The sequence below is a fragment of the Sphaerodactylus townsendi genome, linkage group LG02, assembly GCF_021028975.2.
Source record: "Sphaerodactylus townsendi isolate TG3544 linkage group LG02, MPM_Stown_v2.3, whole genome shotgun sequence".
NCBI lineage: Eukaryota > Metazoa > Chordata > Lepidosauria > Squamata > Sphaerodactylidae > Sphaerodactylus > Sphaerodactylus townsendi.
This window is the reverse complement of record NC_059426.1, coordinates 153809028-153836431: the sequence shown is the minus strand read 5'-3', so window position 1 is coordinate 153836431 and position 27404 is coordinate 153809028. Positions and strand designations below refer to the sequence as shown.

The 27404-nt window shown below is 43.3% G+C and overlaps 2 protein-coding genes across 5 annotated transcripts in view; one reads left to right on the top strand and one right to left on the bottom strand.

Moving 5' to 3' along the window:
- The window catches only part of GOLGA5 (golgin A5), a 28318-nt gene extending 24446 nt beyond the window's left edge, over positions 1-3872 (bottom strand). The window contains exons 1-2 of one of the 2 annotated variants that reach the window (XM_048485232.1): positions 3576-3872; positions 929-1530 (exon numbers count right to left, since the gene is read on the bottom strand). In XM_048485232.1, the coding sequence (XP_048341189.1) occupies positions 929-1478 (550 nt within the window). In that variant the 5' untranslated portion in view covers positions 1479-1530; positions 3576-3872. The remainder of the gene's footprint in view (positions 1-928; positions 1531-3575) is intronic. The other variant, XM_048485231.1, reaches the window with a different exon arrangement.
- Positions 3873-4010: 138 nt separating this feature from the next.
- Positions 4011-27404, top strand: part of LGMN (legumain) — a 45705-nt gene continuing 22311 nt past the window's right edge. Inside the window, exons 1-2 of one of the 3 annotated variants that reach the window (XM_048485235.1) lie at positions 4011-4147; positions 24897-25087. In XM_048485235.1, the coding sequence (XP_048341192.1) occupies positions 24950-25087 (138 nt within the window). In that variant the 5' untranslated portion in view covers positions 4011-4147; positions 24897-24949. Of the gene's footprint in view, positions 4148-10793; positions 11037-23006; positions 23026-24896; positions 25088-27404 lie in introns of those variants that run through there. The other 2 variants (XM_048485233.1, XM_048485236.1) reach the window with 2 other exon arrangements.

The following is a 27404-nucleotide window of genomic DNA, read 5'->3' as shown; positions in this document are numbered from 1 at the left end:
TTCTGGCCTCCTGTAGCAAGCCTAAAGTGTGCATGATGTATTATGCTACAAGATGGTTGACTTAGCTGTTTTCTGGACTGATGAAGTTGCCTTGTATTGAATCAGACCACTGACTCTCAAGATCATTCTTGTGAAAGACAAAACTGTGGGTAGAGATCAACTACTATTTAATTCTTTTCTTTTTTTTAAAGGAGATGCCAGGGATGGAACCTGGGATGTTGTGCACACCAAACAGAAACTCTACCTCTGAACAATGGCCCCCGCCCCTTTTCTTCACAAAGAAAAGCCACATTCTATGAGAGGTTCGGAAGTTAATGTTAAAAGAGAAAATGATAGCTTAATTTGTTTTTTTAAAACCAATACAATTCCTTTAAAAATCAATGTACAACCCCCCTGCTTTTTGTGCATAGCAAGATTCTTCTATCTTAAAAGAGAATTTGCACTCCTTTATAATGCAGTCATGTGCTGCGGCAACTTCTGTTGCAGGAGGAATGACTGCACTGTCATCTTTTCATGAGAAAAGGTATAGGTGGCATGTACCTGGCTTTATTATCCCCAATCACACTTTCTCACACTCAGTTATGCAGCACAGTGGAAGTGGTCAACTGGTACAAAATATAAGTGAATGCAGACAGAGCATTAAGATCAGGATTCAAATCCCCCATTCCGTCAGGACCCTCACAAGGTTCCCCTTGAGCTGGACTCTCTCTCTCTCAACCCAATTACACCACAGTATTGTTGAGAGGATAAAATGGGAGGGGAAAACTAAGTACACTGCCAGGAGGCAGAAAGGCTATAAAGCAAGCTGTATGAAACAGCAGCACTTTCACTAGTGAGGAAACCAGGTCAGACGACAGGCAGCAATCCATTCAAAATCTGGTAGAACTCAAGACATCCTGTTTCATATGCAACGCTACTTTAACACTACCATTTTGACTCTGCAGGGAAGCATCTTCTCCAGTTCTGACACTCTGGGAACTTGTTGACACAGAGCCAATGCTCGAAGTCCGTGAATGATTCTGAGCAGGGGCTGCTTTGCTCTTCTCCAGTTTGAGGTCTATTCTTCCGTTCGGTTCTTTTTCAGAGCTATTCAGAAAGTCAAAGAGAAGTTCGTCATTTGGTTCAGATTTTTTCCTTCTCACAAACTGGGAAGATGGTCTGGGTGTGGAAACTGTTTCAGTGGGAGGCAAAGGTTCCACAGATGTCCTGGATGTCGTTTTCACATTTGCAGTCCCTGCTAGAATGGTTGCTTTCTGGTGCTTAATGTTATCAGCTGCTGATGAGATAAAGCTCGATTTGGATAGCGTCTGATGCTGATGGTGGTGCCGCTTGGGGTACTCACTGACAGCATCCAAGTGACTATTGCTATAGGACCCCCCATCAGCAGAGTCTTTCTTGCTTAAAGCAGAGGCGGCTCCTTGATCTACTCTGTTGAGAAGGTCCTCTGCCTTTCCGGCAAGCTCAGCAAACCAAGACATTGTGGGAGTCAAAGACGAAAACGATACGGAATTAGAACATCAAATGTTCACCCTAGGGAAAGAAAGACACAACAGTGGAAATTTTAGATCATGCTGACACAGAACAAAAGTGTCAAGAAACTAAAGAACATGGTCAATCAATTACCCATAGACACATATACCCACTTACAATGTAATCCTAAAAAGAGGTACTTCATTCTAAGCCCACTCATTTCAATGGGCTTATACTGGAGTAAATCTGCATAGGATTGTGCTGTTAAATTGGAGATCTCCCCCACTTTCTATGCAAGTGTTGCAGGTCAAAGCTACTACTCTGCTTTGGCATTCAAGAGGTGATCTGTGGCACAAGAAGATTTGCCCACGAAAACCAGTATAACTTAGGCAAGGTATTTAAAAGCTGGTTCAAAAAAGGTAGCACATATGTTGTCATCATTTAGGGCCTGATCATTTGATGATGATGTTAACCATTCAGTCGTTCTCGACCCTTGGCGACCCAATATGCAAGCTCTTTCCACATTTTTCGATTAAGTACAGCTTCCTTCAGCTGGTTGATGCTCATGCCTGTATCAGCTTTCATGGTATCTAGCCATCGTATTCTTTGGCGTCCAGGTCTTCTCCCGCCATTGACAAGTCTGAGCATCATAGATTTTTCTAGCGAATTTGATCGCATCACATGACCGAAGTATGTAAGTCTGAGCCTGGTTATTTTCCCTTCTAGTGATGAGTCTGGTTTTATGCGGCTCAAACTTCTGCATTTGTCACCCTAACTGTCCATGGTACGCGCAGTAGTTTTCGCCAACACCACAACTCGAAAGCATCTATTCTTCTTCTGTCAGCTTTCTTTATAGTCCAGCTTTCACACCCATACATGTTATGGGGAAGATGATGGCTTGGACTAGCGTAGCCTGTCCTTGGTCCTGATCATTCAGCTTCCCCCCCAAACAAGATGTTCTTTCTCAGGCACACCATCCCATAGAGGAAAGCAATTGTGGATGAAGGCAACAACCAGTCCTTAGAACACAAAAGCCAGTTTTTCTCTACCATCAGTTATACCAGTGACTGCCCCCTTCAAATCTGCACACACAAATGCATACTTGGAAACAGTTGTAATTGTTCATAAAAAAAGAGAAAAGCCCACTTTGGAAATTAGCTTTTAGGCAGCTGTTTTAATCAACATAGCCAAGTCATACCTAAGCAATGAGCAATCCCTCCATTTTAGAGTGCCACATCATTGGCATACCCTGGCACACTGAATGTGGGAGGAATTTTTCTGGCACAAGGGAAGAACACGCCAACAGAATAAGAGCTCAAAACAAACATGTGGGTGTGCCAGGGGGCTGAAACAAGAGCTATAAATGCCGGTGCGCACTCTGACATTCACACAAAAAGCTGTCCCCAGCCAGGCGACTCTTCTTTCCTTCCTTGACATTTATTATTCATCTAAAAAAACCCTCAACCCCTCCCTCTGCCAATGACTAGACTTCCATCCCAGAAGCATCCGGTACACCTAATTTCTGCCTCTTGCCCGCTCTAAGACAACTCCGCCCCATCAGCTTTCAACTTTCTCATTCCTTGAGGTGCCCCACGTCCACTTTCCCTTACATAAAATCGCCCCAGTCTATGACTGCCAGTAATTATTTGCCATTCCCATCACAACAACAGAGCGGGGAGGCTGGTGATTTTCATTTGCCCCTTTCGCACATGCAGAATAATCCACTTTGCAGCACTGTGGAATAGCAAAATCCACTTTCAAACAATTGTGAAACTGGATGGAAAGTGCATTATTCTGCATGTGCAGAAGGGGCCTGAAAGGTACGGGGCAGGGAAGACCCTCAGCTATGGTTGCTGCAATGTTCAGAAAGTTCATTTCATGGTTGATGACAGCTCCAGGGTGCCAAAACGTCGAGCAGCTCCAAACCAGGTTTCATTATGCACTGTACGGGGTAGGGGAATGACACAGACCCTTTCAATTATAGTAGCAACTTACCCCCGATCCCATTTTCATTGATGCATTTGGGACAATTATAATATTCTATTTATATCCCGCCCTCCCGTGCATTTTTTTTACATGCCCCGCTCCTGAGAACTGTTGTTTACCTTCTCTCCTTTCTCAGCCAGCCCACCATCAACGCTTTAATGCTGTTCTCCTCCCCTATCCTTCCTCAGCTTACCCTCAGTCACGGCCCAGCAGCAACATAGGAGGGGAAACCGAGGCTCAACAGCTGCAGCAGCTCCGACCAGGCCGCAGCCTACTTAGGGCTGCCCGTGCTCAGGCTTCCGGGAGACGTGGCTATGGATCAGCGGCCGCTAGGACCCAGTGGAACCGACCGCTCACCCTGCTGAAAAGCGCCTGCGCAGACCGGGACAGGTGCGGAACGGCGCCTTCGCAGACGCCGACAGGTGCGGAAGTGACGAGTGAACGCCGATTCGAGTCCCGCCTCTAGAGGCGGAGCCTAGTCCGTTAAATTAGCATTCTAGCCTAGCGTCACGCTCAGTGTTTACCTTCTGTATTTCCGGGTTTAAAGTGACCTGTGCAAAATATTTACAGCCATAGAGATGGTGGAGTAGAGCGACGCCATATAGAATCGTAGCACATGGGAACCTTTTGGTTTACATGAATCACAGTGATCCGGATTGACTCCAAACTTGCTGGTCTCTAGGGTGCTCTGGTACTGGAATATTGTTCTACGTTGTGTCGAGTTGCTTTTTTTTGTTTTATGGGGATGATTTAGGGTGGTGGTTAATTTTTACTAAAATCGAAGTTCTATTTTAAGAACTTTTCGTTCCGTATTGTCTGTTTTCAATGTTATTTTTGATGACTTCAGGTGAGTTAGGCTGGACTCTTCCCCTAGTTTATTTGTGAGTAAATCCCATTCAACACTGGGTGCTTTCTAAATAAATGTACTTTGGATTGAACTGCTGAGTTTGATTTCTATATGCAAAAGATTACTTCAGTAGAAGAATAGCCTGGGTCAGCACAGATAGGCCATTCTGGTGTTGATTATTCTTTTGCTTTAAAAGTGGGAAACCCTCTGTTCAACTAGAATTAGCACCACAGGGAGAAAGCTCCTACTCCTCTTTGTCTCACTCGTCCTGTTAGACAAATAAGTCTATTCAAACAAACAGTTGGTCTCGTTTAGCAGCTCTTATTGCAATAATAGCAGACACACCCAAATAAATAGCAGACACACCGAAATAAACATTGTGTGTCCCAAGACAGAAAGAACAAAGACATTCCTTTATACATTTTTCTCTACCATCCAGAAAGCTCAGGCTAAAATGGATTGGTTGCTTCACATAAGGAAAATTAGTTTCTAACTAGACAGATGATTGGTTTAAATAGACCTTGTTCAAAGGTATAACTTATCTATTCCTGCTTGATAAACACCAGCATTTTCAGCTGCCAACCCTGGCCTTTGACTCCTGGCTTTTCTGCCTTACAATCCAAAACAGACATTGTTATTTCTTTTATCCAAAACAGGCAGTATGGTTTGTCCCACAGTTTGATTTTCTAGTTGCAGGAGCATCAGGAATACTACAACATGTGATTCTTCTCATAGCCTGAAGTGGTCCAGTCCTTTTTATCACCTCAGCATTTTATCATTTGTTCTCTTGCATGTGTGAATTGACACGTATTTAGACTCGAGTACAGAAACTGAGTTCATTTCAATGATCTGACAGTGGCTTGTCAAAATTCTCTCTCAATGAATTTATTATCCATTAATGGCCACAGTATTTTAACAGAGCAACTGCAGAATTTGTGTCATACATGCTGCTGTGGAAGAGTCTATTTGGCAATATTGTAGAAGTGTCTATTAGGAAAAATAAGAGTTGTTTTTATACCCTACTTTTCTCTTCTGAATGCCTTCCCTCTCACCTCACAACAGACACCTTGTGAGGTAGGTAGGGCTGAGAGAGTTCTGAGAGAATTGTGACTACCCCATGATCACCCAGCAGACTTCACGTGGAGGAGTGGGGAAAAACCTGGTTCTCCAGATTAGAGTCCACTGCTCTTAACCATTATACCATGCTGTAGAGTACAAAAAATAAAGATTCTACATGCTAGGGAGTGATGTTGCCAATGAATATTAAGTAGAAAGAGCAGAAATTTGTAGGATGTCAGAGGTTCACAATGTTGTTCAACATTGCAACAACATTCAATGTTACAATATCTGATTTCAGTTCAGCAAGCTTCTCATTATTCAGAAGACATCTGAAAAGGAGGGTAAGGAGGGTTAAGTTCCTTTAAGATGCTTGGAATGTTTTAAAATCCACAGTAGAAGATCATATAGAATGTATACAGCAGATCAGGAAAGATGCCACCAAATCTAAGAGGATGTCCACAGTTAATAAGGAATGTAGTTAACAAGGTATGTCGAGGAAGCCATAAAAGGCAAAAATGATTCTTTTCAAATATGGGTGCTTTGTCAAAATGAAGTAAAAAAGAAAGTGAGAAAGCCACACAATAAGTAACGTAAATAAAAGCATATTGCTCAAAATATTAACATAATACAAGAGGCATTTCTTTAAATACATTCAAGCCAGTGGGCTCTTGGATGACAAAGAGGTAAAACCATTGATTACAGAAAACAGGGAAATTGTAAAAAAAATGAATTACTTTATTTTCACTATATCAGAAAGGGGGATATCCATGCTGAAGCTGCTATTTGTAGGAAGAGGATAACTGTAAGTTTGAGTCCGGTAACACCTTAGACACCTACAAGATGGTGGTGGGGGGGGGGTATATGCTTTCAAGAGTCAGCACTCCTTTTGTCAGATAAGACCGGTACAGACCTGACAAAGAGACCTTTGACTCTAGAATGCTTATCCTCCAGAAATCTTGTAGGTCTCTAAGGTGCTACTGGACTCCAATCTAGCTGTTTATAGGAAGAGTGTCAAAAGACAGAGGCAGTGAGGAGATGAGGTTCTAAAAGGATTAATTTGCTCTTGCTTTAGGAGTTTAGAGCTAAAAGCTTTAAAAGAATCTGTGTGGCATTCAAAGAGTAATGTTGGATCAAGAGATTGCTTTTTAAGAATGTGGTAGATGGTAGAATGTGGTAGATGGGGTGTTTGAATGTAGACTGGGCATGGTGGGAATGTAACAGGAAGGAGCCAAAGAAGAGGGATAGGTTGTTTATGCGGCTAAAGTGTGTGCGGAGGGGGGGAGTGGCAAAGAGGCAGAGAGGGGGGCAACCAGGAGGAGATAAGTTCAAGGTAGGATGACCAACCCCCAAATGGGAGTAGGAATTCTCCTAGATTCACAACTGATCTCCAGACTTTAGAGGTTATTTCCCCTGGAGGAAATGGTTGTTTCAGAGGCCAGACTCTGGCACCGTATCCCTGCTGACCTCCCTTCCTTCCCCAGCTCTACCCTCCCCAGGTACTACTCCCAAATCTCCAGGAATTTCTCAAGCAGGAGCTAATTACCCTATCTCATCAAGGGCATGTGTGGGTGGTGAACCAAGTGAATGGTGATAGTCATCTTGTTAAGTGAGATCAGGGAAAAGAAGTAAGGACTGAGGAAGGTGTAGGAAGAGCAAGAGCAGGTGATGGAAAGTAGTAGTATTGTCAAAACTGATAGTTTCAGTCTCATTATTTGAAGTCTTAAATGAGGGGAAGGGAGTTGGTAGGGCAGCCTTTAGAAGGGCATCAGGTGCAGCAGAGCTCCTGAGGATTCCTAGAGTTGCTGTGGTTCAAGGAAGTGCAAGTGTCATATTTAGCCTCTTAGTTGGCAGACAGTGGAAAGAAGTAAGCCCCTGTTTAAACAAGGGGGATGTTAGCAGGGAATTAACTAGTTAGCAGGGAATTAACTAGTTCCAAGGACAAGTTACAAATCATAGCACTTGATTTGTATATATTCATTTGTAAACAGCTGGGATAACAGAGTCCCCGTTAGTCTCTGGCCGTTTCTGCACGGAGGCGGAAGCGGCCGGGTCGGCATACTCGACGCCAACCCGACGACGCTGGGACCGTTCGCATGAACGGTCCCAGAAAGAGCCGGGACGACGGCGCCGCAAAGTGCCGTCGCCCGACCGACCCGGCATGTCCCCGGGCCTCCGGCGCGTTGCCGAGACCTGAGGACACACCCCCCCCGGCCCTGCACGCCTGCTCCAGCGTCGCAGGGCAGGGGGGCGTGTCCCCAGGCCTCGGCAACGTGCCGGCGGCCTGGGGACAAGGTAAGTGCAGGGAGGGGGGGGAGGAACCTTGAAGCCGCTGCCGTTCGCACGGCAACGGCTTCAAGCCAGCATTTCTGGAAAAGTGCGCTTCCCAGCGCACTCTGGAAACGCCGGCTTCGCGGCGCAGCTGCGAAGCAGCTGCGCCCCCTGTGCAAATGGCGGCCTGGGGATGGTGTTTTTGCCGTCCCCAGGCCGCCATATTCCGCCCATGCGGAAACGGCCTCTGACTACCAGCCTTGATTGTTTTGAGCCAAGATTTGCCATAGCTTAATTCAGGGATATGTTCTCAGTTTCAAGAGTCAGTGATAAGAACATAGTACCACTGACCTTGTGTAAAGTTCTAGTTTTCCCACTCTTGAGTAAATTCAACCAGCCCTCTTTGTGGAAGGATGCTAAATCACTTTGAGATAGAAACGATTTAGATAAATATATTACCGTAATGAATGTATGACTAGGTCCCACTGCTCTAATAACGAATAACGTATCAAGCCTTTTGGTGGAATTTCAGCTTTTAGCCAGCAGGGGCCGCTAAAACCTTTCAGCATAATTCTTCAGTCTAGTGGCGCTTAAAAGACTAATTCCAGTATAAAGTTTTATGGACAGAAGAACCCATGTTGTCGAGATGCAGTGACAAAGTCCACAAAATCATGTGCTGGAATGAAATCTTATTTAGTCTATAAACCACTAGACTCCTGTTCATTTTTGTCGCAGGAGACCAACATGGGTATTCCACTGAAACTTTTTAAAATTTCTGTTTTAAACTTGAGTCAATTCATCATCTGTAGAACTTCCTCTTTCCTCCTTCCTCCAACTTTTTCTAGAATTAGCGTTATATCACATTATTGTTACACTACATTTCTAAGGAATCAATTTTTTTCCTGTCAGCTTTCTTCAGTGGACAGCTTTCACAGCCATACATAATAATAATAGGGAATACTATGGCATAAATGACCTTGTTCTTGGACACCGGTGACACATCCTTATACTTAAGAATATTTTCTAGCTGCTTCAATCTCCCTTTGACTTCTTGGTTGCAGTCTCCCTTTTGGTTGATGATAGATCGATTTCAATTTCTTCATCGTCAGCCTAAAAGTTGTATAATTTCTTAGTAGTCGTTACTTCTGCCTTTTTGATATTCAGCTGTAATCCTATTTTGGCATTTTCTCCATCTTAACCTTATCAGTAGTTATTTCAAGTCTTCACTGTTGCCTGCCAATAGTGGTGCAGGGCTGATTCCAGGTTTTTGTAAGCCCTGAGCTAGAAAGTATAACCAAGTCCCCTCTTTCACTTTGAGTCCCTGTTGGGAAGAAAGATGTGGTATAAATAAACAAACAAACAAATAACTGCAAAGCACCCTGAGAGGTAGGTTAGAAAAAGCTGTAGTGACTTGGTCAAGATTACATAATGAGTTCAGAGTAAATCTGACTGATTATTTTTCAAAACCTACCCTCAAAGGTCTACTCTATGCGGTCTGTTATTGTAGTCCCAGAGCGGTCTCTGATTCAGCATGGTGTAGTGGCTAAGAGTAGTGGATTCTAATTTGATGAACCAGTTTTGTTTCTCCTCTCCTCCACAGGAAGCCTGGTGACCCTGGGACAGTCACAACTCTCTCAGCACTTTCTCAGCCCCACCTACCTCAAGGTATCTGTTGTGGGGAGGGGAAGGTGATTATAAGTTGCTTTGAGATGTCTTAACAGTAGAGAAAAGTGGGGTACAAAAACTAACCTTCTATCCCTTACCCCTATTCCTTATTCCCCACTTCCTCCCTTGCTTGGATACTTCCCTTCTGTTCCTTTCTCTCTTTCCCTTTTCTACTCCCACCCAATTAGTTTCCTTATGGTTGTTATAATGTTTAAGGGTGCCTTTTAGAAATTTAGAAGTATTGAAGGCTTTTAATATAATGTATATATCATGCAGTTTTGGTTTTTTTTTCTTGGATTTTTGTTGTTAGTCACTGTGAGCCAGACTTTGGTCAGGAAAGGGAGAGACAGAAATAAAGAAGGAATGACAGACCCCAGAGTGGAATGGCAGCCCCCGAAAATACGAGAGTGTTTTGGACTTGGAATGGTAGATTCCCCTGCAACTATGACCCCTAGGAGTAGAAGTGTTATGGACATGGAATGATGTCTTAACAAACTTACAGTGCAATCTTAAGCAGAGTTAACTTAAGCACCCTTCTCAGTCCTTTGGCTTCAGGCTGTTGTGGGTTTTTGAGCTGTGTGGCTATGGTCTAATAGTTTTTGCTCCTAAAGTTTCCCCTGGGAAACTCCCCTATCTGCCCTCAGGTTAATAGCGTTGTAGATTACACCACAGTGTAGGATCAATTGTCCATTTTTTTCAACAAGACAATATGGACATCAGTCTGCTTGCTCCTACACACATTTGAATATTGCACTATTACAATATTTTCAAACTGGGTTTTCCTGCGTGAGCAAGTCAGCCCGGTTGAAAATGATTTCAGCCGAGCAAGTTCCAATCCTGTGTGGATAAAAGAGCTACAGGAAAAATACAGGTGGGAGTCCTATCAAGGGGAGGGGGTCTACTTCCCAATAAGCGGGCATTGAATTGCAATTTGGGCAACATAATCCTAAATTTGTCTACTGATGCATTCTGTGTTCAAAGATGGGATTTACCAAGTGCCAGTCACACAATCCAGTATGAAGGGGTTAATTGTTGCATGCTAATTAGTTAGTGAGGTCAGAAGTCAGTGACCAGGTAATTGATACCTATTGGTTGGGTGGGCTGCATGCAGTTGTAGGCTTTAGACATATGTTCTTTGTGTTGCACTCTGCACATGGTCAGTTCAGTCAGTCTGTTGCTCAGTAATAGCCATGTAATAGTCTAAGCAGCAAGCTGGCTGTTGGTGCTAGCTAGTTAGAAAGATGTTTCTTGTTTTCTTCCAAGTTACCCTTTTTCCTTGTTAGTGAGTAAACCGTGTCCTTTGGGGTAACCTATATTCAGTTCGGCAGCGCTGACTGCAGAGTAGCCACGGCTGCCGTCCATGCTGCGAAACTCCCCTCGAGCGTAAAGCGCTTCCCCGGATGCGTTTCCAGAGGGCGACCTTTCCTGCCTGCTCCGTGGAGATTGGCATCGCGCGCAAAGGGGCTGGCTGGAGGAGGCGCCTCGCCGCCCTAGCAGTGGCTGCGAGCTGCGCCAATGAGGCTGCTGCCCCGCCTCTGACCTCGGCTGGCATATCGGCCCCGGCAGCCGCACCGACCTCAAACGCCGCCGCCGCTGCTTCCACTCGGGGTTTGGAAAAAGACGGGCTCCGGTGGTCGCGGCGCGCGGTTGGCTGCGCGCATCGAGGAGCTCCGCACGGGGAGAGAGGAGCGCCAGGGTGTACAATTGCTGTGCGCCGTCCTGTGCGTCTTTACTCACACTAGTAAGTCTCGCTGTGGTTAATTGCAGGGTTTCCTCCAAGGTGAGCGGATTTGGGGGTGCGGGCGGTGGGGAGGAATTGGGAATAATCCCACCAAATTGCGAAAGAGGCACAGGCTGCTGCTTCAGCAGGAGGCTAGCTTTGCTGGATGAGACCCGAGGGCCGATGAGCCCAGTACTCCATTGCCGGAGGTGTGTTGATGGCTCCCCACCCAGGAGGATGTGGGATATGCTGCCCCCAAGGTGAAAAATTGAAGGGGGTTTAAGGTATATGGAGATGTGGGATGGGAGAAGTCTAAGGTCTATTGTAGTCCAGCCTGGAATTAATGAAGGTGTTGCCAGTATAGCGTAGTCAGTGGTTGGAATCTAGGACTAGGATCAGGAAGAGGCAGGTTCAAATTCCTGGTCTGCCCTAGAAGTTTGCTGCATGACTCATTGTTAGCATAATAACCCACCTCACAGGGCTGTTGTGAGGATGAGATGGAGGAGAGGGCAGTGATGTCATGCTGCTTTGGGTCCTGAGTGGGAGGACGATATAAATGTACTAAGCTTAGAAATAATGTTATGAATGTTATGAATAATGTTAGCCTCTAGAGGACTTTGCTGACTTGACTGCCCTTCTGGAATAGGGGCCTGAAGGTTCAGTGATATCTGCTGCTCAACTGTGGGAATGTTGTGGGAATTCAGGTTCAAATTGCTTCTCTGCCCCATTGTTTTATTATCCTTGTTGTGTGCTTGGTTTTGTTTTAGTGCTGTAGTGGCCTTGAGCACATAGGGAGAGGCAGCATACAGATTTTCAAAATACATGCTTTGGAAGTTAGCTTCGTGGGTGGTCACCAGCTTACATCTTGTAAAGTAGTTGTAAAGATGGAGTGAAGGAGGGGAGATAATGATGATGCGCCCCCATCAGGGAGAAAAGCGGGATATAAATATCTAAATATGCCCCCAAATCTGTATCCCAAAGCATGTAGTGGTTCCTATGATAATGTTGTTGTTCTTTGCAGTTGGTTGTATACTGAGGGGGTGGGGTGGGGAGGGCAGTGGTAGCAACCGATTGCATATATATTTTCAAATCTACCATGATGTGATATTACATGCAGGCATCTAATACGGCTGAAGCGTTTGCTTGGTCCTCAGTATAAAGTTCAACTAGTACTGTATTCAAGATCCTGTTTGATGCTGGATGAAGAGAACTGATTTTTTGGGAGGGATTACTGAAGAAGTTCTTTCCATATCTTGCCTTTCTTCACTGGAAGAAGACAATATTATTGATGTAAATTTAATTGCATTTTTTCAGGAGCATTTTTTAACATTCTTACAGAACTATTCTAAAGCCCAGTTACATCTTTTCAGTGGACTTTAGAAGGGCGTGACGGTGCTTAGGATGATACTGTGTTGACTCTGAGGAGTTTTATAATGTTGGTTAACTACCTGAAAAGGATGGGTAGAACTGGACTGGCTTCTTGTTTTGGGTATTTCCACAGTCTTGAGATGTTTGCATTGCTGTTTCAAAGAGAACTCTAGAGGGGTTTTGAGGGAAAGTTTCCAGGGAATCATCAGTGAGACAATCCACAACATCCAACAGCCTTTCCTTGAAACAACTTCCCCTTTCTATGAATCTTTTTCAGTAGTGCACAACTGCAAGGGCTCTTAGTTCACATGACCAGACATAATGAGATCCAGCTGGCTTGGTCATTTCACTGTACTAAAATGTACTTTGCCCTAAAATGTGCTCCCATTTGTGGTACATTGTCATCCTGCATCCATGGCTGATAATTGTGGGGTTCATTGATTGGCTAGACAGTGTGGGAGGGGGTTCTCTGAAGGCAGAACGGCTGAATAGCCACAGCTTTTAAATACACATGTGGAATGCTTTCACTTAAAAAGCAAGGAAAGCTGCTTCAGCTCTTCAGTTTCCACAGCTAGGAAGCTTTGCAGCCCTCCACCCCACTTAGCTGGTGGGAAGCAGACTGGAGTACATAAGATATAGCGCTTTGTGTCTGGTGTCCTTTGAGAGAGGATCTGTGGCTTTCCTTTAGTGGCTTTTAGATGCTGGACCCGGTTCCAGCAGCACCCAACTGTGAGAATAGAAAGCTGCCGCCAGGCAAGTTGGAGAAAGATGTATGTGTAAGCACCTGTCTCTTAACATGGATGGGCAGATTACATGGGAAATACGTGTAGATCTCTTCCTGCCCCCCATAGAAAGTCCATTGTCTTGAGAGCATTAACTTATGCATTATGCAGAGGTTTTAACCTTCCTGTTGTATTTGGGGACATCTTACAACAACTTGGGAAATGACCTATAAGCAGGAGATCACAAAAAAAGATCTTCTTCTAGAGGGAGAAGAAGATAGCTGACACAACTGAAACAGCTGAGGTTTTGTGTGTCTATTGAAACCAAAGTAGGTCTAGGGTGGACCAAACTGTATAATGATTTGCTTTGTGTGGAAATGACTTCATCGAATTTTTTTTTCCAGAAATGTTGCTGTCCCTGGCTCAGATAGTCAGTGGAAGGCCTGTTTTTAGTCATTTTGTCTTATCCTGTCTTGATGCTGTAAATCAAGATGTCAAAATACAACCTTTTGTTCTCAGAGTCAGTATGTTTCCCCAGGATTAGAGAGCTATTGCCTATTGCTGAGGGCCTACAATAGAAATAGCTATGTAGGTTTATCCTGGGTGTTTCCCTATGGCTGATGAGGCTTGGGTAAATTGGGGATGATTCAGTGAGGCAATCAATATCTAGATTTGTTTTACCTCAGCTTAAAAGTAGGAAGGGTAGATGTGTTATGGAGCTAAAATGTTTTTCTTCTACTCTTACTAACGTCTCTTAAAAACCTTCTGGATCTCTGGTATTAGCCAATTCCGTTGTAAGCCGCCTACAGGACATCCCCTTTTGGCTGTTTGCGCCGGCTGTCTATTGTTTTGATCTGAGATGAGGCCCATCCTATGTGCGTTGGTAGCTGAATGGAACCTCCCTGTTCAAAGAAAGTAGACCTCTGAAAAGCAGCTTTTGAGGGACAACCACAAAAGAGACTTATTAGCATCGTGCCTTGTTTCTCAGCTTTCCGGAAGCATTTGGCTAGCCACTGTCAGGAGTAAAGTGTTGAATTATATGAAGATGGGTAACCTTCACAGGGTGTACAAGGTATTTTGAGTCCTAAGCACTCTTTAAATTTGTTAACACTTGTTTTCCCTCTGTCTACCAAAGAGAGAAAAACCCATTTTCCTCTTCCCTGGGCTTACTTTGCAGTTTCTCCAACTATATGTCTTGTTCTGTAACCTGATCCTGTGGTCCGGCTCCCAGACATCAAATGCCAGGGCTTGAAGAACAAAGTGAACAGGTAGGTATTTTCCTGTCATTAATTACCTGAAGTAATAGTGTGGTTTCATAACACTGGCCTGTCTCCCGTCATAACACTGAGGAAAGTCTGAGGCCTTTCTCCAGTCTAAAGAGTTTTTTCTGACTTAAGTGGTTGCACTCCCAATTGAAGAGCCACTTATGTTGGGGAAAGACTCCTCCATTGTAGGAAGCTCCATACAAGCTGCAGGGTAGCTCCTCAGTTCTTCTCTGGTAAGTTGGATACTTGAGGTAGGATGAAGAGGATAGGTTCTGCCATCTTTTTTGTGTTCCTCCACCCCAACTTTAACCCTCATTTGTCAATTTAAGCTTTACCAAAACAAGAAAGGTGATGTCTATCAAATTTTCTTTTTCACTGTTCAGATAGAAGTTTGGCATGTGCGTAAGGACTTGTCATTAGTATGATTTCTTGAGCCATTTTTAAAAATAAATTTATACTCCGCATAAAACTCCACAGGGTTTAAGTGGTTTAGGCTGTGTGCATTATATTCTCTGCTTCTTTTTAAAAGTCCCTTAAGAGTAGATTGTGCTGAGTATGTATGGCAAGAGTGTGGTCACCCAGCAAGTGTCCATGGCGGGGTGGGGATTCAAACTTGGTGTTCACAGATCCTAGGTAACTGGCGGGAATCACGTCAAAGCAGATAGGCAACAAACTAGCTGTTCTTTGGGTTACAGTGAAGCGTAGTGTGCTTAGTGGCTTTTTAGCCGGTGGGCTCGTGCCACCTTCCTCCTCAGAATTATTCTTAAAATGGAACAAAATGCCCTCTTCCAACTACAATCATTTAGCCAGCCACCATTTCATAGACCATGCCGATTTGGTCAAGGCCTGGTACATTTAAGAGCTGCTGGTTAATGCTGGCACAATACAATCAAATAAACAGAGTTCAGTTTGCTGGGTAACTCCTGGAAAAGACTCTGTATAATTTCTTTGTGAAGTCTTTATGGTAAGGTGTGGAAATGAAGGAAGTGAAAAGTTTTTGTAGGCTTAGCTGGTCAGTAGAGCTGTGTGCAGCAAGTTAAACTTTCATTGCTGTGACAATAACTTGATTCTTGACGTGATCCAATGAGAAAACTTAACAATTTTCAAGTCCTGTTGATCATGCAGTATGCTTGTCAGCATTCTTGGTTGTGTCTAGTGTTGTCAAGTTACTTCTGACTCATGGCGACTCTGTGAATTAATGACCTCCAGAAAGTCCTGTTGTTAACAGCCTTGCTCAGATTTTGCAAACTGAGGCCTGTGGCTTCCTTTTATAGAGTCAATCCATCTTGTGGTGGGTCTTCTTCTTTTCCTTCTACTTTCAACTTTTCTAAGCATTATTGTCTTTTCCACTGTTTCTTGTCTTCTCATAATATGGCCAAAGTACAGTAGCCTCAATTTAGTCATTGTAGCTTCTAGGCAGAGGTCTGGATTGATTTGATCTAGGATACACTTATTTATCTTTTTTGCAGTGCACAGGTCGGTAAAACTCTTCTCCAGCACCACAGGGGAATTCTATGATGTGGATTATCTTGATCTTGGTCTCCACCTTACGCTTAAGAATCTTTTCTAGCTCCTTCATGGCTGCTCTTCCAGTCTCATTCATTCTCCTTCTGATTTTTCGGTTGCAGTTTCTCTTTTGGTTGATGATGCAGGCAAGGAATAGAACAACTTGAACAATGTCAGTCTCTTCATCGTGAGCCTTTAAATTGAGGAATTCCCCAGTAGTCATTACTTTTGTCTTGCTGATCAGCAGTAATTCTGCTTTAGTACTTTATGCTTTGATCTTCATCAGGAATTGTTCCAAGTCTTCACTAGCAATGTGGCGCCACCTGAATGTCTCAGAAGTAAATCCCACTGAGTTCAGGGGTACTTTACTTGGGGAAAGAGCTTTCTAAAAGTGGTCAATTTTGACTACATCATCAATATTAATCTCAACCAAGATGCTGCAGCCACTATACCACTTTGGGTGGTGCTGCACAGCCTTCTGTATCCAGGCGTTTTTGATGCACTTGGTCTTCCCCTCAGATAATCTTCCAGATGCTCTGTTGATCTCAGTGGGTTTTGGATAGATGTTTTATGGTTTAACAACATGAGAAGAATCTATATATTAGCTAATTTTCACTTTAAGATAAATTATAGTGACTTTGTTTTTTATATGGACTAGCAGAACAAAACTTTTTTAAATGTAATCATTTACATCTAAAGATTAATAGTTGTACTGATGAGCTTCCTGTTGGCTGATTCCATCTTCATAGGCTTGATGGCAGATCCCCCTTCCCCTTTTCAAAATGGATGTGAGTGAGTTTGGAATTTATGCTAACATGGTATGAGCTTTTGGCACTAGTTTAAAGTTCTGTTTGCCTCCAGGTACTCAGGTGGCAAATACAGCTACTTATACCTGTCCTGTACTTATGTTTGTGCTCAGTTTGAGATACTATTATTTTATATTGATTTTTAAATTGACCCACCTGGAAGTCCTCATGTGGAAGAAAAGAGGGAAAATATTTTTCCATTCATTCTTTTAAAAGAAGGAATCTTATACCAGCATCTCTTATCAGTCCTGCCTTTTGCCAAACCAACAGGATCAAAGTAGTCATTTCTGCTGAGACATAAATAGCCAGAGAGGTGCAGTGGTATTTTGGACTAAGTCTAGGAATCTGGATTCACTACATGTGGCAGGTGGCTTTCGCCGTTCTCCTGGGGTGTTTAACACTCTTGCTCATAAAAACTCAGTGGGGTTATTGAAGGTAAAATTCAGCAAAGAGAGAAACTATGTTCAGCTCTTTGGAAGAAGGATGGGATAAAAACGGAACAGAAGTTTTAAAAGTAGCCTCTGGGCATGTCTTACAGAACACAATACTGTAGCACAATTTTAATTTGTCTGTAATAAACAGAGACGACAGTGATATGCTGTGTCAGGCAGGTGAAAGAGACAATTAGTTGCTTCAGTCACTTGACAACAAGACTTAGTAATAATTCCACTGGGGAATTAATATTTAATTCACAGTCCTGTCCTGTCCAAAGGGCCGGACTAATCTGGCATAGTGTTGCTTTGTTAGTATATCACACGGGGCTGAAGCTGGTTTGAGAAGTAGCAGAATCTAGAGATCAAACACTTCCTTTTTCATTTTCAAAGTTGATATATAAAAAAGTTAATAGATTATAAAGTGCATTGTTAAACCTACTAGAAAATTTCTTAATAAATGTTGAAGTGATTAGTTAGTTTAATAGAAAAAGTAAGCAGTACATTTGCAGTTTGAAACACTTGAAAGGAAAACATATAGGGGTTTTTTTGGTACTTGTGAGCTGTAAGTTATGAGATCAGTGGGTTTACTTAGCGAAATTGGCTGGCCTTGTAATCTCTAAGGGTGCCGAGAAAATTTAGCCTTCTCGTTCTGGAATTCAATTTATCTGGTGTCTGCTTGGAGGCAGTTCTTGGAGTCTAAGTTTTGGAGAGCTATGAGTTAATTTAATGGTGGGTTGATTTTAGCGTTTTTAAAATGTGTGTGTCTGTGATACAGTCTCTATATTGTTAGCTGCCTTGATGGCCCTTGTAAAAATCGAATGGCATAATCAAATTTTGTAAGTGAATAAATTGTGTCTTACCTATTAACCAGGATTGAACTTTGTTTTTAATCCTGGTTCATAGGCAGAGAAGCAAGCCGTAGGTTATGCATCACAAGATGCAGGGAGACCTTGGTTCTTGAGCAGTGCATTTTGGATGATGAAAGATCACACACTGAAAGGCTTCCAGGACATAAAATAATGAAGCTTGTATGCATCTGAACTGAGCTGATGTATGATAGCTTTGGCACTTTCCCCTGAAAGCCAGGTTGTCCTCAGTCACAGATCTTTGTCTCACAATCGAAGAGGAACGTGGGGTGTGTGACAGGATGTGTTCTCAATTCTGTGTGAGGAAACCAGGTGACCAAACTGGCCTAGCCAGTGAGTTGAGTATGTACTCAAGACATTCCACTAATCTTGTAGCACACGGGGGTTCTGTGGTGGAAAGTCAGTTTCTTCTCAGCAGACAAGCCAATGAGAAGGAGTTGGGCAAATCTGGTTGCGATGTTTTAAAATTTAGCAAATTAATTTCAGTTTACATTTAAAAAACTGTCCCAACCACCTGACCAGAAAGTCAGGTGGTTGCGCATCCAAGTCTCAAATGTGTGCATTATGTTTACCAGTATACCAGTATATATGTGTGCATTATGTTTACCAGTTTACCAGTATATCAAAAAGTTGGAATATTTGCCCAAAGTGGTTTATGACAATATAGGTAAAAATCAATGATTTTTTTAAAAAAGATAGTATTTTAAAAATATAAATCAGATTTTTTAATTTAAATCAGATTTTTTAAAGAAATGCTTTTTTGGAGGAAAAATCTATCTAAAGACATTTTTCTTTTTAAGATACACTATTGTCCAAAAATAATTCATCATGAAATAAGAATTAGTTTTTCATTATGTAGCACGAGGCAATGTTTAAATTGTTTGGTAAATGAATTCCACTAATCTATTCACAATGTCATGCTCTTCCAGAAGTTTTTGTAAGATTGCTTTGGGCAATATTTATTTCTAGAAGATATTATCACAGATGTTTGGTTTTGCATTTCTCAAAGCTGTGAATTAGTGACTGCAGAGATAACATGGAAAAATGTTATAAAATAAACATATGTCTTCATTATTTATCTATGTATTTCTAATAGTAAAACCAATTCAGTAATTTTTGATTTAACTGTAAAACTAATCTGAAAAGTTACTTTTCAAAAAATGAAGCCATCTGGTTGTAAATGTTAAGGTTATACCAACAAGAATGAGTCTTATATAAAAACCCATGATTTTAATCAGACCTTACTAATGTGATTAAAATCAATCACCCTGATGTGTGATAAAGTTAAAACTCTGTGCTTGCTTAAGGTGGGTGCTGAAATTCAATCTCAGGGCAACTGCCTTGCTGTGATTTGTCAAGGACTTTATAACACTGCTTTTCTTTGATTAAATATGGATGCTGATAACGCTGCTGCTATCACCAATGTGTTCAAAATAAGCTTCCTTTTCTTGTTGCCTTTTTTTCTCACCTTTTTTCCTTTTCTCTCTTTTCTTTTCCTTTTTCCTTTTTTTCCTTTTTCTTTTTGAGGCTGTACTATACACTGTTTCACATAAAGGTGTTAGTTCAGTCAGTTGAGGTGCAACGTTTGAGAAAATAGTATGCTTCTGCATTAGAATATAGTCTCCAGTGAATATGAGAATTATCGTTCATTTTTACACACTGCCTTTGTCAAAACCATTATTTTGTGCGTTATTGAACTTGGTACTTTGATACAAGACACTTATGCCAAAATGTATTTTTACTTTCAAACAGATGGGAGGGAGCAGGGCTAGGTAGGCACTAGGACCCAGGAGGAGCATTCAGCAACAAAGAAGGTCCAGAATGCTTTGTTCTGTGGTGGAGGAATATACAATCTACGAATATCTTTATGTGAAACAGAGCATCGTTTATTTTTCATTGCCCTTTGAACTGAGCCATTGTTGCAGAATCATGTAAATGTTATTCAGAGGTCACCTTCATCCCCATCAGTTAGATATTAGGCTGGCCTTGACTAGAACTAGGGCTTTTCAGCCCTGGCTCCAGCTGGTGGAGCTCTGTCAGCTGACATCAGGGCCCTGTGGGACCTTACCCAGTTTTGCAGGGTCTTTGAGATAGAGATGTTTCACTGGACTTTTGGTTGAGGCCACCTATTAGTCCGCACTATCATCTTGGCCTCCCCAAATTTCTATGTTCAACTGCACTTATTGTGCTACCCTCTATCTCCTCCTTCTGCCTGAAAATATGTTCCATAGTACAACAAATTAAATTGGGATGTGAGGTGGTGTAAATTATTAGGCTTAGGATCTGGGTCTCCTTTGAAATAGCCATCTTAGGATGTGTATATGTTTTTAGAACTAAGGTAAAACCAATAGTAAAGTGTATAAGCCGACCCGTGTATAAGCCGAGGCACCTAATTTTACTGCCCAAACCTGGGAAAACTTATTGACTTGGGTATAAGCAGAGGGTGGGAAGCCGGGAGGCAGAGGGAGCTCCTTATTTGGGCAGGGACATCGTGGGGAGTCACTGCCCAAATAAGGAACTCCCTCTGCCTGCCGGCTGGCTGGGTTTGATGAAGCCCAGCTAGCTGGCAGGCAGAGGGAGCTCCTTATTTGGGCAGTGACTCCCCCTGATGTCACTGCCCAAATAAGGAGCTCCCTCTGCCTCACTGGGTTTGAGGAAGCCCAGCCTGGCACCTTCACCCTCCCAGGAGGGCAGCAACAAGCGGCTTCCAAGGGTAGGGAGGTTGTCCTGGCCCCGCCCCCAGCCTCTTTGTGATTAATAGAAAATGGTGACTCGCGTATAAGCCGATGGGGCTTTTCTCAGCCTTTAAACAGGGCTGAAAAACTCAGCTTATACTTGAGTATATACAGTATTTATTATTAGAATGTTAATGCTTATGTTTTAACCCTTATAAGCCACCCTGAGCCTGGCTTCTGCTGGGATTGGCAGGGTAGAAATATAATAAAATAAAGATAAATGCATGGTGTTGGTGGAGTGTTTAGAGCATTAAAACTGGGATCTGGGAGATTCAGCTTCAAATCCTGATTCTACCATGACACCTAATAGGTGATCCTGGCTCAGGCCCCTTCCGCACACGCAAAATAGTGCGTTTTCAAACCACTTTCACAACTGTTTGCAAGTGGATTTTCCCATTCCGCACAGCTTCAAAGAGCACTGAAAGCAGTTTGAAAGTGCATTATTCTGCATGTGCGGAATGAGCCTCAGTCTGTCACAGACCTAACTACATCACAGTGATGTTGTGAGGAGAAATGGATGAGGATATAACTGTGGTAAATCTCTAAGCTTCTTGCTAGGAGGGTAAGCTTGAAGAATGAAATAAAATGTTTATCTTAGTCATCATGACTGGAATCAGCGCAATGTTACTTGTAAGTATACAGATCTTAGAAAGACTGATGTTGTCTACATTAACACGCATCTGAGTGCAAGAGGTTGAACTGTTGATCAAGCCAAGATGTTCTTGTTACGTTGGGTGAGGAGTAACTCCAGATCTACACAGCAGGTAACATCAGGGCATCTCATAATATTCTGACAACCCCAGCATTTGTGGAACCAGATTTCTGGAAACGCAGCTTCCAGAAATCACTGCCAAACAATCCAGGAATGGAATGGTTGCATAATTTTTAGAAGGAAAGACTGAATCATTTTTGAGGTTTTTTTAATTTTGCCAAAGTTTAGAGAGAGGAATTTTGCAATCTATCTCATAGCATTAGAGTTCAGGCTATTCAGTAAAGCTGATAGGCAGCAGATTCAGGACAGACAGAAAAAAAAGTACTCCTGCACTTAACACACAATTATCTTTTGGAACTCTCTGCCTCAAGATTTAGTGAGGGCAGTTAGCTTAGATGGTGTTTAAAAAGTGAATAGAGAAAATCATGGAGGATTGGCCCACCAATGGCTGTGAGACATGGTTAAATAGAACTTTCATGTTCAGGGGTAGTGTACTTCTGAATAACAGTTGTGGGGTGGGGGGAGCTACAGATGGAGACTTTGGCCTCCATGCAATACTTGTGGGCATCCTGTTGGCTACTGAGAAAACGAGGTGCTGGAGTGGATGGACTGGAAGTCTGATCCTATGTTCTTGTCTTTGCAGAAGTCTGTGTTTCCATTATCTGTTAAAAAACAGCAACCCAGCAGTGTAAGTGGGCTACCCCTTCCTTTGTCACTCACTGGTGACAGGGCTTACTTCACCATGAAGCTTTCCTTCCCAGATAACTCTTGAAAATGCCATGGTTCCCATTCACTGAAATAGATAGTGCTGAGAGGAATTTTCTAGTAGCTTTCACTCTGCGATCGTGCGGATGTCCAACTAGATAAATAATTAACCATGTTAATTTCTGGCTTCTAACGCCATAGGTAGCTTACTGCAAACATAGGCCGAAAGTCCAAAGGGCAGCTCTTCTAGTTTAAGTTGCTTTGAGCTTGGGGTTCTTGAACATCAGCTCTCTTCTTGGCACCCCTGCTCTGAAACCAAGGAGACTGGAGCACTGTATTCTGCTATTCGGAAAGAGATTTAAAAAAATAATCCTACAAGCTCTTGTTCATTGTGCCCCAATTATGGGGTCCTTGCAGCAACATGCACACTTTCTGTCTACAAAGCACATTATGCCATGTTTATGTTGGCACTCATGGAAGTAGATTTTTCTGTTGGCACTCGTGGAAGTAGATTTTAAGCTGCAGTTTACAAACTTCTGGACATATTTGCAACATTGCATAATGTGACTTAATCTGTCTCCCTCGGTGCATCAACAATTTATAAATTCGTTGACTCGGTGTCTTTAACAGAAACTATTTCAGTTCAGTTTTAACTGGCTGGGGGGATGGGGTGGGGGTGTTCCTCCTCAGCCACTCATCAAGACTGTAGAATCAATATTGAGCATATCTAGCTGTGTTGTTTTTTCTTTTAAGGGAGCTCAGGCTATACCGGCACATCCTCCCTCACTCTCATTGTGACAACCTCTGCCAGTTATCCCTGAATCGTCAGAAGAGACTGACGGGCCTTTGTATCCAGGCTAACTTTGCAACAGATGGGACATCTTAACAAATGTACAGTGCAATTCTAGACATACTTAAACCTTTCTAAATCCATTGACTTTAGTTGACTTAGAACAGTGTTACTCTGCTTAGAATTGCTCTGCTAGCTGTTGACTTGCTCTGCTTGCAGTGGGCACCCTGCTGCACTCATCACTTTGTGCAAGCGGGTTGGAATCTGTCCTCTTTCATTGGTGGTGGTGGAGGCAAGAGCGGTCAAGTTGCGGCCGACTTACGGCGCCCCTGTAGGATTTTCATGGCAAGAGACATTCAGAGGTGGCTTGACAAGGCCTGCTTCCGTGCTGTGACTGTGTACTTCCTTGGTGCGCTGTCATCCAAGTACTAACTATGGGCTGACCCTGCTTAGCTTCCAAGAGGTGATGAGATCAGGCTAGCGTGGCTATCTAGGTCAGGGTGCTCTTGCATTAGGATTAATTGAAACAGATATTTATCAGTGGCTGCAGTTGAGAGTCGTGTTTAAAGACACCCTTTTGCTAGGAGTAATTTTACATAGCCCTGAATGAGTGAGAGAATAAAATCCAATTAGGGTTCATGAAAGAGGGATCCATCAGTGGCTACTGACTATAAAAGGAACTATATTCAGAGACAGTCAGCCACACTGGCTATCCATGAAATGACTGGTAGTGGCAAGATAGGTTCCCTGAAAGAGAACTTGCTGATTTCTACCAACCTTCCTTCCGTAGTTCAGGTGCATGGAGGTTTTGGGGGGAGCATTCCTTGGCTGTGGGAAGAAGGCTGGGTCCTGAAAAGCCTGGCCCGCACCCTGCCTGGTTTCAGAAGGTGTGACCTGGAATCCTTTGCCATAATCCCTTGACAGACAAGTCAATTATGGAACAGGAGGTAAATCTAAACAACACCAAACTAAGGCAGATGGACGCGTGCCTCAGATTTAGTGATTCAGTACTTTATGACTCAAAGGAGAGAAGAATGCAGGCTTCTCACTTATTTAGGAGCTTGGCAACAGTAGCCGGATGTTCATTATTTTGTTTTTGTTTTATCTAATGCCAAGAGAGTCCCAGAACGTGAACCTTAACCACCTTATCTCCTGGAGATCGCAGGGCCTTGTGAAAAGTGGCTCTCATTACACTACCTTTCCAGTTCAGCAGCATTGTGTACACCTACTTTCACGAGTGGCTGAACAAAATACAAGAACAAGTTCTTGGTGGTTTCCCTCCCATGCTGTCCGAGTCGCATATCCTCATTTTCTCTTCTTTCAGTGAGAACACTGCAAGTTTAGCTTCCTTGGCTCTGTTCTCTGCAGGATGAGTTGGCAAATGTAGCAGCAGTACATTCTCTCCCCGCCCCCCGCCCCTTTCAAGATCTGCAGTGCTGTCCCAGCTTGCCATTAATCTCTGCTGTGGTTACTGAATGCAGATGGGGCCACCCACACCCTAACAGAGAAGGAGCCTGAAACGAAGAATTGTGAAGAATAACAAATGCAAGAGTGTTTTCAAATATGCTGGCTGCAGGCCTATAGGGATGGATATTTGAGAGGAAGCCCCACCAGACTCTGAATAAATATGCATAAGATTTGGCTGCCAAGATGATGTGTAATAGTGAGTTCATGGACTTGGGGAGCTCCAAATTCAAAGCCTAAACTACCTCTTAGGATTGTTGTGCAAAAATAGGGAGTGGAAGGCATATATGTTCCACTAAGCGCCATGGGATAAAACTGATCTCAACAGATAGGATGTTTTAGTGACTACGCATGACCCAACATAAGTCACCTCTGTTTTTACCAAGTTAAGAACAAGGGAAATATTAGAAATGCCTAAAGCTCTGATGTGGCTTCTCCATTTTGCTGTTTTGAAACATACGGGAAACTATTGGGGGTTTTAATGGCTGCTTTTTTCCCTGTCTGACAGAACTTTGTGTTCCTGGAATTCTCGATACAGTCCTCGATTGAAGAAAGGGGAGAATGGCTTTGAAGGTCGCCCTGCTTCTGGTCTGTATCCTGGGAATCAGCGCCTTTCCCCTGGAGGACTCTGAGGATGGCGGCAAGCATTGGGTTCTCATTGTAGCAGGATCAAACGGCTGGTATAACTACAGGCACCAGGTGAGGGTGTTTTGTGTTCAGGGAATGGAAGGAGGCCGTTGTGTCGGATCTTGTCGAGCTCTTGCCTCGTGCGTCCATAACCCTCTCCCTCCTCTGTTTGTGTTATGTAGCAGTGCTGTGTTACGATGCCACATGGCATACAGAATGTGAGATTTCAAAATTGATGGACTCCTCCAAAAACAAATGATGAATCCTCAAGATTAGCCCATCATCTTTTGCAGTTCAGCACTTGTTCAGTGTTTTGGCATAGCTGAATGCAGACCATCCACTGAAAAGCATAATTTGCTGCAAGCGTGGTATAGTGGTTCAGAGCAGGTGGATTCTAATCTGGGGGACCAGGTTTGATTCCCCACTCCTCCTCTGGAGTGGCAGAGGCTTATCTGGTGAACCAGATGTGTTTCCGCACTCCTGCATTCCTGCTGGGTGACCTTGGGCTAGTCACAGTTCTTCGGAACTCTCTCAGCCCCACCTGCTTCACAAGGTGTCTGTTGTGGGGAGAGGAGGGGGTAAGCTTGTAAGCCACCTTGAATCTCATTACATGGAAGAAAAGTGGGGTATAAATCCAAAGTCCTCTTCTTCAAATTCTTTGTAGCAGCTTGCTTGCACTGATGCAGTTAGTTTCTAGGGCCCTCACCTGATTAAAGACAAGTTAGAGCATTGTATGCATCTTAATGGATTTTGATGCATCAAATCTGTATGCGTTTGTGTATGAATAAACACAGTGGCTGCAAAGAAAATGACATGTTTAGGTGGTGATACACAATAGGTACCATCTGTAGTTTAGGCTTTCCCTGCTCTCATAAGAACAACGCCTCCTAAGACATCCCATGGGTTTTTTGTAAGTACTTGGGATTAGATATGTAAAAAAATGCTTCCTAATTATTTGGAGGTCCTGTTAACATTTCTGAATCATTTGATCTGAATCGTTTGATTTACCCATTTAAATTTACTGACAGCGGAATCCAAGCATGTTGGCTCAGAGGTCCGTTGTTTTCTGGATCGTACTTCTTAGAAAGTGCAAATAAGACCACAGCTGTATTGTTGCAACCATTTTGCTCTAGATGCAGGTGGAGACTTTTCTGATCATGCACTGAGGGTGCTGCATTGTGGCAGAAGGCGTCTGCAGTCGTGTACCGTAGTCGTACTTCAAAACCACCACCTTGTTTGACAGCCCTTTGTTGCGTGATTCATGAGATATGTAGGTCTTGTACTCCTACCCTCTGTGTATCAGGAGGGTGGCTAAAACCAGACTGCGCTGCAATTCTTGTGCAACCTGTAAAAAAGATGGGACCTTTACAGCAAGCAGGAGAGACAAATGTGCCTAGAAACAGATGCTAGAAGATGAAAAAGCATCGAGTGAAAGGAGGAGGAAGCGTAAACTGCATTAGGTAAGATCTGCTTAGTTGAAGTCAGTCTTGTGAAGAGAACTTGCCACATCAGAGATCAAATAGCATCCTGCCTCTTTGTATTCTGAGGTATTTCACAATAACTGCACTTGAGTTCTTCACAGGAACCCTCAGAGTTGCAGGCTCACAACAAAACAATTCTCATTGCAGTTAGGCTGAGTTCACACAAAAAAGGCGTAATGGAACGCTTTTTGTGAAAAAGTCCTGTTTGCCCTGTTCTTAAATAAAGGAAGGTAACTTCTCAACGCAGACCACAATCACGAACTGACGTGTGCAGGGAGCTGTGCCAATGCAAACAGTTGGGGCAAGCTGTTCTTCTAAAGGAAGGGTCTGCTCTTTCAGAACTGCGACAAAGAAGATTGAGGAGACCTTTAGCTCATCTGTGATGTTTATGTGAGGTAGCAGGACACTACTTGGGGTTTGCTGGAGTTACCAACCAAGCTTTGTAGCTTCTCCGTGGAGGAGCTTTTATCTCTTAGGCCAGTGGTGTTCAATCCACAAGCAAGTTCCGGAGCCCCAGTTGCTGGCTTGTGAGCTCCTACTGAGCAGCCATTTCTGCGTTGCTTTTGGGAAGTACCCACTGCTAATACACAAGGGAGCAAGGGTATCTCCCCTCTTGCTTTTCTTTAGAAGAAGAGGAGGAGGAGGAGTTTGGATTTATATCCCACCTTTCTCTCCTGCAAGGAGACTCAAGGTAGCTTACAAGCTCCTTTCCCTCCCCCTCCCCACAACAGACACCTTGTGAGGCAGGTGGGGCTGAGAGAGTTCCGAAGAACTGTGACTAGCTCAAGGTCACCCAGCAGGAATATAGGAGTGCAGAAACACATCTGGTTCACCAGATAAGCCTCAGCCACTCAGTTGGAGGAGTGGGGAATCAAACCCGGTTCTCCAGATTAGAATCCACCTGCTCT